The following is a 9,541-nucleotide window of genomic DNA, read 5'->3' as shown; positions in this document are numbered from 1 at the left end:
TTCACAAACACACAGCCTCAGAGGGGTTTGTTGGTCATTTACATGTTTTATTAAATCTGTTGGTGTTCAGACAGTCTCCTGGATGGGGGGCTCATAGCCGTCGGCCCTCTCCACCTTGGCTCCGGTGTCGTCCCCAGAAACCTTGGCGGTGGTGGTGGAGCCGCCTTCGCCGTGGAGCTCCATCAGTTTGCCCACTGCAACGAGAAATAACAAGTTTGTTGCTTTTCCTCCCACCAGTAACGGTGCTGAAGCGGTGATGTCCGCGTTAGAAAGGAGCATCAGCAGATCTCAAAAAGCAGTAATCAGGCAATCATATGGGACCGAAACAGTCATCACGAGCTCCAAGAGCTCCCACATGGCCGTGAGAACTGCCGAGGTGGACCTACGTTCAAACTTGGGCTTCTTCAGCATCTTGACCTTGCGGACGTAGACGTCATGTAGGGGGTAGATGGACTGACACGCCTTCTCTATGTCTTTGCCGACGCTGTCTGGGATCCTGAAACGCACCATGAAAAACAAAACGCGTCAAACATCTTCCACCCAACCGTCAGGAGTTCAGCTTCGACTTCCCTCTGCTGCTCAGGAAGTGGACTTACAGCTTGTTGACCACTTCCTTCAGGTCGTTGGTCTGGACCTCGCGCGTCATGATCTCCATCATCTTCTTGCGGATCTGGCGGACCTGCTGGTGCTGGGCGTATGACGTCTTCCTGATCTGGTTGGTGCGCTTCTTTGTGAAGCCCACGCAGAAGAGACGCAGGAGGTATCCGTCGGTCGTCTTCACGTCCACGTGGGCCTCGATCATGGTCTGAGGAAAAACACCGGGACGCATTCTCAATCTACTGATCAACGCAAATTAGAAGACAGAGTGGAGTTTAACTCCTACGATCTAAAGATCTATTTACAAGGCTGATCCAGGTAGAAAACACACGTGTTCCAGTTTCCATGTCGACCAGACTGTACATGAATCTGAACCCCGAATCAGAGAGCAACCATGACACTTTCACTACAGAGGTTTGTTGCCAATCCACTCCAAAGCACCTGAACAACAATATATGGAACGATGACTAGTAATACTTCATCATGTCACATCTCAATGTGCTGCTTTAGCTTCTCTAAACAGCCATGCTCACTGATGCACTAATTAGCCACATCCAGTGTTGACTTGTAACCATTGTTACTGGTCTCTGCAACATTTATACTGAAACTGGGAAATCATATTCACAAACTAGAGATGGACCAATCAAACAGTATCTGAATCGGTGCCAGTATAGAAAAAAAAAAAATCTATATTGGGTATTAGTGACGATGTGGCCGATCCATAAGGACAAATCTACTCAGTATAATTCTATGTTTTGTGCTTTTTTATTTTATTTTACATTAGCTGCTCTGTTCCTATTTGCACTGACTGAACAAATGAAAGTTGTTTTTACATGTTTGACCTAGCTTGTGAAGCTAATTGTATATTTAAGTGTGCTGTACTGGTGCAGAGTTAGCGAGTTCATTTGTAATTTGTACATTTATGTCAGATTTTCTTTTCTTTTAGAAACAACTTAAAATCAATCCAGCACCGTGTTCTGTATCAGCTGAGACTAAACCTTTTATATCGTGTCAGAAGTGAAAAACAGGGATCCCTATTGCAAAGTCCCACATAGTAAACATCTAAACCAGTGTCAACACTGCCATAAAACTAAACCAACTCATCTTCCATTCTTGTTCAGGCTCACAAATGACTTAAATAAATCAATAAATAAAAACCCAGAATAACTGCAGAACCAAACATCATCTGAAAAGCTCACCACGGCTTAACAACGAAGCCACTTCCTGCTCCAAACCGAACATTACCTGCCACTTCTTGACCATGGAGCACATCTTGTCGCGGGTCAGATCCATGCCGTGGAAGTTGGTGAGGCAGTTCTTGCCCTGAACGTCCTCGGTGACCAGCTTGAACTTGCGGAAGGCCACCTCGTCGTTCTGCAGGTCAGCCAAGCTCACCTCGAACACGCGTCCCTTCAGTCCGTCAGAGGCAATCCCTGACAAACAAAGAGGAGAGTCAAGAGTTCAAACGATATGAAGAGGAGCGAAGATTCAGTCTTATCCTGACTGGACTAAAGTTTTGTGGGGTTTTTTTAGTTCCCATCATGGAAATTCCTCATGAGTTAAAGCCACAAACATCAACTCTCTTTACAAAAAGATAAAATAAAGAGGTCTGAGGAATATTAGGTTAGCAAATGAACATATACAACAGTAAACCTTTCAAATTTGATATTTTGTTCAACCTTTTGTATCCAGTGGTTAGTGTAAGCTAACCTGTACCACATGCTACCGTGCAACCAATACGGCAGGAAGTATTATGCTCTTCTAACACAACCATTTTCTTTATCTTTGTATTTTTTGTTATACATTGTTCATCTAAATCATTATTATTCTGTTTGTAGTGTAAAAACAAGAAGATGGTGATGGGCAATTTGAATATAGAGCTTGCAAAAATTAAGTGTTCTACTAACCAAGAACGATTTAGAACCAAGCAATTTTCACATTTCAAAAGTAGCTCAGAGTATTACAGAATCATTTAATTCCAACAATATCTGTGCATGTAAAGCTGACAAATGCTGACTTATTTTCTATTACCAATATCTTTGCTGCAAAACACAAGGAAACTATTGTGACTAAATGTTAGCTGTACATTTGTCTCCCTTGTCAGACCCTGTAGAGAAAAATGGTTACATATTAAAGTGTCCCCGGGTACAAATGCAGACTTACTGGTTCCCTGAGTCCTGGTGACCAAGGTTTTGCCAATGTTGCGGATGTTGAACATGGCTGGTGCCTTGACATCGTACCAGTCCTTCTTAGAGAACGGGTCCACACTGTGAACAAGAAACAGTTTTTAGCTTTACATCTCTTCAGCATTCTCTAGTGATTTTGAAATGTAACTCAGTCTAACGGGGAACTCTTTCAACTGGTCTGGAGCTAAACTGTGCTGCAGGCAGCTAGCTCATCGCTTAACACAGCCCTGCTAAAGTTGAGCAGCTTTGGCAAATATCGCTGCAATAACAGAGTACGGAGAGACACCGAAGTCTACCCTTTCTCTAGACATACTGAAAACAGTCTCTGCGAGTTGTACAAGTTAAACTAAGCGGTAGAAAGCCGCATTAAGAAGTTCTGCTAGAGAGCGTGTCTGAGCTCCATACACAGACACAGAGGCCGGCAGCGACAAGACCAGCGTCCTCACCTCTACCATCTGTTTAATATCAACTTCATCCGTCACATTTCTCTCGCCCAAACAACAACGGTAAGAAGCAGAACACATATTCCATGTATCCGCGAAAGAATTTTTGACTTACATCTTCTTTTTGGCACCTTTTTTGCCGCCTTTGGTCAGCCTCTTATTCTTGCCGACTGCCATGTTGGCTACAGGGAGCGAAAGAGGAGGAAACAGGAAATATCGCGAGAGTTAAGGAAAACATCAAGCCGGGGACGTGACTCGTGAATTATCGCGGGTTCTGGTCATTTCTGCGGGCTCCCTCTGCTGGTTAAAGGCTGCTTACAAAATAATGTCTGTGCGGTCAAATTTTAGAATTTTAAACTGAGCTTTCTTCACATAAAAATTATTTCAGTAATCAATGAAAAATATCAGTCATGTTAACTAATATGTTTAGATTTCATAATTTTTTGTAGTAATTATTTCATAGCCTCCAAAACCACCTTTAAAGTATAGGTTTTGTTTATTTTGGTTATTAAGATTAACATAAAACTTGTTTTTCTTTATTCAAATAATGTCAAATGAATAATAACAACGAAAATACAGCTATTAAAATTAATGCAGGTAAAATCTCAGTGTTGTTGCTATCTTAGTCAATTGGGCCTATAATTGTAAGCAAACCTCATGTGTGGCATATATTTGTTACATTATATTTTAAGTTCTTTATTTTGTTCCTTTTGATGATTATGGCCTCCAACTATGAAAACCCCCAAATCAGTTTCTCAGAAAATTTGAGTGTTAATCTGGAAATATTGACCTGCTAAATATTCAAATGGTTGTCTATGGCAGAGATATGTTTGAATGATTTTGTGAAGTTCCCAACCTGAAATCTAAAACTGAACCAAATCGGCCCATCAGAACAGACAACTGATGCAGATGGGGAATTTTTATAGTTACTTAGATTCCCAAAATAAAATCTGCATAAGATGAAAAATGCTAGGTACAAACCAAAGCATCCATCTGTCATTTATTCAATTGGATAGGAACACAAACATAGAACAACTTTTACTCAAAAATATACTTGACACACCCAATAATGAAACCTGGCTAAACACACATAAATACAGGTGACCCATACTCAATGGTTGTTGATGAGAATAGACAAATATTACACAATTAATGCCCAAAATCTGGGAATTCTTACGCCTTTTATTTAAAATGCAAATGTGAAAGGCTCTTTTCTACAAAAATCTATTATATTATTGAAAAATGGCATGTTTTTTTCAAAATTAGTTATTGTGAATTTTTATTTATTTATTTGTTTATTTCAGATTTTTTTGTTGCCTGCCACAAGTTCTGTCAGCTTTATCAATTTGGTACACTTGGCAAGAAACTTGCGAACTTCGGCTTTCTAGATTTTAGATTAGGAAAGTTTGCCAGCCAGGCTGCAGTGACGTCAAGGGCTTTGCTACCTTTGTCCTTGGAAGAAGCAGGGCAGCTTTTCGTCATGCAACACGCACACACACAAACATCCACACACACGCACCCTCCTCCCCCCCTCCACACACACATGTTTGCGCAGCTATCTTTGCGAGGACTTTCCATTGACTTCCATTCATTTCTACAGCCTAAACCTTACCCTTATCCTAACCCTATCCATTACATACCTAACCCTATCCCTAACTAAAACTCAATTCACACCTTAGTCCTAAATCTGACCCCTGACCCAAAAACAGCGTTTCCCTTTTTGGGGACCAGGCTTCAGTCCCCACAAGGAGCAGTGTGTCCCCACAACGTAGTATATGTCAGGAAAATGGTCCCCACAAGGTATTAGAAACAAATGCACACACACACCCCACACACACACACACACAAATGATGCTTGGCTGTCTGGACCCTTTGGCCTTTTCAGTTAGCTGTCTTCTTAGTAACTGTGTAAAAAATAGAAAAGGAAAACTTTAGAAGTCCATTTTTGAGTTTGAGTTTTCGTTAGTAGATTTCATTAGAATCTACTAGTACATACCATATGAGTTTTATTTTTTTATTTAAATTTTGAAATAATCACATTTCCTATGATGTTCTTATTTATTGTTATTTTAAGTAATAACAGAAATGACAATTGAATAGAAGCATCAATCTATTAATTAGATTGATGGGGAAGACTGTATTAAAACATTCAAAATCAGTTCACCAAACCAACTTAAACTATATGAAAAAGTACACAATAAAAAAATATTCTACGTGCCGTGGTGGCGTAGTGGTTAGCGCGACCCGTATTTGGAGGCCTTGAGTCCTCGACGCGGCCGTCGCAGGTTCGACTCCCAGACCCGACGACGTTTGCCGCGTGTCTTCCCCCTTCTCTTTCCCCGTTTCCTGTCAGCCCACTATCATTTAAGGGACATTAGAGCCCACAAAGGACCCCCTGGAGGGGTAAAAAAAAAAAAAAAAAAAAAAAAAATATATATATATATATATATATATATGTGTATACAGTATATTCTGCACAGACTTCACAGAAATTGGATACATTTGTAAATTCCTACAGAAAATGTTTAATCAGCAACTTTTGACCTCAAAGATGCAAAATAAGGTTTCTTTTAAAATATTGGGAGTAAAAGTGATTAAAATGATAGTTATCGTCGGACATGGCAATACCACCAGCTTTCAACAGGTGTAACTAGTTTCTTTGCATTAACAGGTCAAACAGGCATGTTGACTGTCTCCACCCCGGCTGCTACAGTGACCCTGCTAGGAATGTTGTCTGTTGGTAAAATGCCTCCAGCTACCAATGCCGACTCCTGAAGGAAATACAAGTAAAAACAAGCAATCCTGTAAAATGTGAACAAATAAAACACATGTACCCTCCTTAGCTCTGTAATGTTCGGTTTTTACCAGCTCTGAGCGGTTTAGAAGATGAGGCAAAGATAAAATCATAGAAATGCCAACAACAGCTCAATTAACCGCTTACTAAAATGAAGTCTGAGTTCAGTTGAAATATTTCATGGTAAGGTAGAAAAATCAACAGCTTGGATCCATTCTGTGTTGCATCAGACTCGAGGTTCAGTAGGGTGGAAGATATTTTCTCCCCACTATTTAGAGTTTCTTTGTACTGACCAGGCTGTGTTTAAAGGCCACACAGTGCTGATACTGACCATGCCACCCACCTTATGTCCTTACTGTACATCACAAAACTCCAATAATCTCAACCTGCTTTCTGAATCACAACAAGGTGAGAAGTTGAATCTACCAGGAACTTTGGTGGGTCTGAAGGCAAAAGGTTGTTCAACGGGTCTCTAATAACACGTATCTAACCCAGTGGTGGTTGAGTGTATCGAGTGGGTTCTGGTTTTGTTCTTAGTGTGTTCTATAGCCTGAGAGATCACAGATTATTTTTCTGCTTTTGAAATATTTACAGCTGATATTTTACATTTCTATTTTAAAGGGGCTTGAAAGGGCCAGTATTATGTGTTTTCCAGGCACATAGTGTCAATAAACTATGCTACCTTCAGTTGTTAGAAAAATGCTATCTATATTAAATATGACCTAAATGAAATTTGACTTTGTAATTTAATGCCTTTAATATCGGGCTTGTGTCTCTTTAAAAACTCCTGCTTTTTCTGAAACTCCACCTTCAGGAAGTCATCACAACATGGCTCCTTTATTAACCCTTTAACAATGTGTTTATCAGCGTTGCACTGAGAACTAGCTCACAGTTCCACCAGGTGTTTGCCAATTGCTGCTGGCTAGTCTGAAGGAGCTGAGTGAGGGAGTCACAGGGGAGTGCTTCTCTGTGAGGCAGAAACTCGGAAACTGCGGTTCAGAAGAGGAGTAGCACGCCGAAGGCGGGGCTAGGTCCAGCCAGGCGTTTTGCACAGCTCAATGGTTGCCACGGGAGACTAAAGGACTTCTCATGCATGAAATAATCAAAGCAACACTCCGTGTGTGTCTTTGATGAGAGGAAAACATTATAAAAGTGAAAAAAAGAGAGTCAATTTTACATAATAATGCCCCGCTAATAACATATGCTATTGGAGCCAGTCAGCTGACGTGAGAACATTAAATTAAAAAGCGAGGCCTGTCCCCGGTGGGTGCTGCTGAGAGCTTCCATGGCTCCCAGAGTCCCTGTGGGAACGGCTCCGGTGTACAGGGAGGTCAGAGGCAGCAGTGACATCAGCTGGCTCTGTGGAAACGCTTCCAGCCTCTTCGTCCCCACTGCAGGGTGAATTTGAAGTCAGCGGAGCAGACTGACACAGGGGAAGATGGATTTAGAGCATTTATTACCACAGCTCCGACCGAGCGCAATTAGGATCCGTTCGTGATGCAATCACGGAGTTGGATGAAAGTGGGACCCCTCCTCTAACCGGCTCTGCAAATATCTCACGTGTCAGGGGGTTATGATGATGGAGGTGATATGAAAAGGCAAGCAAAGCAGAGCTGTCACTTTGCATCAATGTCTGGTCTGCAGAGCCTCGGGATGGAGACATTTCTCCTTGTGCTGTTGTAGAAACAAAATCTTTTCTGTTCTTTTTATTGATTTCTTGAAACCACAAAGCTGTTTGTTGCAAGTTATTTAATGTTTGGAGCTTTCATCTGCGTTGCACGATTGCGTGGTTAATGGAAATGCAGCTAATGACACAAATCTGGCCTGCTAGCACCAGTAATTGATATAGATGGAGACTTTTTTTGTTTTAATTACAAAAAAATTTAAATCTTCTTTTATGTATTCATCTTTTTAATAACCATTCTTTTTGCATTCCAGTGACATTTACTCAAAAGCAGTCAAATCTACTTTAGTTGACTTAATTAACTTAGCTAAATACAACAAACATGGTCCAAAAATCACTCAAACCCTGTTTTCAAAGTTGGGACTTTTTTCTTTTGGGTTTTTTTCCCCACCCAAATTAATACTTGATCAATCCATAAAGAAATTCCGGGAGCTGACAGCACGTTGAACAGGTCTGGGCAGGAAACTTTGGAGCGCATTCTGTAGGATTTCCTCCCACTTCCCCTCATTCGGAGAGTCATGCTTACTACTGATCACTTCAAATGGAAAATCTTTCCCCGATTTCAAAACTCTGACTGAGGTGGAGTTTGTAATTCCGGTCTGCAGTACGGCAGCAGAGTGCAGATTCATCCTGCAGATCAACATCAACCTTGAGACTTTTGTTGTGCGGATGCACAAATGTCCCGATTGCTAATTTAAATGTGATTGTTTCATTTTTTTGTTTTTTTTTGTTTCAGTTTTTGGGGCCACAGGAGTTTCGCTGTTTTTCTTTTTTATTTTACCAGGATAAAACCCCACTGAGATTAAAAAACCTCTTTTTCAAGGTAGTCCTGGTCGTTAGGCAGCAACGACACAAAATAAATGACGCAGTTGAAAGAAGATGTCAAGCTGTCAAAAACATTGTTATTGAATCTGCCTCAAGAACGTTTAGTTTTGGATGTAAAAGCACTAAACAGGAGGAATTCAGTCAATCTCAAAGTTTCTTGTGGCAACTTTCAAGAAGAGGGAGCAGAATGAACTAAAGCTTTATTACCCAATTCAATCCGAGCCAAACGGACGGAAAGAAGAAGCAAATTGTGTGGACAAAAAGTATAAGAGTCAACATTTCTCAGTGTAATTGCAATACAAATATAGACCGGCAGGAGTCCAGTCTGGACAGTCTGGATTTAAAACGAATAAAAATTAAATGCAATTGAACATAGCATTTTAAAAATGATCTGTACATTTTAAAAAAAAATTTTAAATTCTTTTATGGATATTACTTGCTTGAATGGCGTTGTCTTTTTATCTTTCACATTTTGAAGAATGACTAAGAGAATAAGCCAAAAAAAGACTATGTTGCTAATGTTTTATTGAAGTATATTAGGGGTGGGGCAAGTGTGCACTATTTGGGATCTAAATATGTTAACAAGTAATAAGTTAAGGAAAACAATAAATCAGGTAAATGGAAATTATTGGGCTTGTTTTGATTTATAATGTTACTGATTGATTTATTACTTATTGCAACAGGCCTAGACTGCTTTATAGGTTCCTACACTGTTCCTTCAGAGCCGGCCCTAGATTATTTGGGGCCCTGAGCACGGAGTAGCGACATTAGCGGCTTCATCTAGAGACACAGCTATACAGTATAGATAAACTCTGAATCAGTTTTAAAGGCTGTAGGATGAAAGAGAAAGCGTTAGCAGCAAATAGAGCTCAACCAATAAGGTTTGTCCAGGAGAGAAACAGGGAAGAAACTGGATTCATGGCCAAGTGTGTCATCTGTAGAAGGATATGCTTTAATTTGTTGGCAACAGATGCCAAACTAGCCTAGCAGCATAACTACAGAGATAGCTCAG

General features: G+C 40.5%; 1 protein-coding gene across 1 annotated transcript; it reads right to left on the bottom strand.

Annotated features, from left to right (window-relative positions):
• Positions 1 to 26: 26 nt before the first annotated feature.
• On the bottom strand, positions 27 to 3,490 carry rps3a (ribosomal protein S3A). The gene is made up of 6 exons (XM_032562751.1): positions 3,342 to 3,490; positions 2,761 to 2,864; positions 1,843 to 2,030; positions 597 to 805; positions 387 to 496; positions 27 to 194 (listed from the first exon to the last, which is right to left on the bottom strand). The coding sequence occupies exons 1-6, from the start codon at positions 3,401 to 3,403 to the stop codon at positions 67 to 69; spliced, it is 801 nt and encodes a 266-aa protein (XP_032418642.1). The 5' UTR covers positions 3,404 to 3,490; the 3' UTR covers positions 27 to 66.
• Positions 3,491 to 9,541: the final 6,051 nt, after the last annotated feature.

This window comes from Xiphophorus hellerii, chromosome 5 (assembly GCF_003331165.1).
Source record: "Xiphophorus hellerii strain 12219 chromosome 5, Xiphophorus_hellerii-4.1, whole genome shotgun sequence".
NCBI classification, from domain to species: domain Eukaryota; kingdom Metazoa; phylum Chordata; class Actinopteri; order Cyprinodontiformes; family Poeciliidae; genus Xiphophorus; species Xiphophorus hellerii.
The sequence above is the reverse complement of the archived record's forward strand: the minus strand, read 5'-3'. Positions and strand labels throughout refer to the sequence as shown.

What these genes read in the sequence shown, in the direction of transcription:
- rps3a (XM_032562751.1), bottom strand. Translation starts at nt 3,403, where the DNA reads ATGGCAGTCGGCAAGAATAAGAGGCTGACCAAAGGCGGCAAAAAAGGT. An exon ending in CACCAGGACTCAGGGAACCA is followed by an intron (nt 2,031 to 2,760) that starts GTAAGTCTGCAT and finishes TTTGTTTGTCAG; the next exon opens with GGATTGCCTCTGACGGACTG. An exon ending in GAAGAAGCCCAAGTTTGAAC is followed by an intron (nt 195 to 386) that starts GTAGGTCCACCT and finishes TTCTCGTTGCAG; the next exon opens with TGGGCAAACTGATGGAGCTC.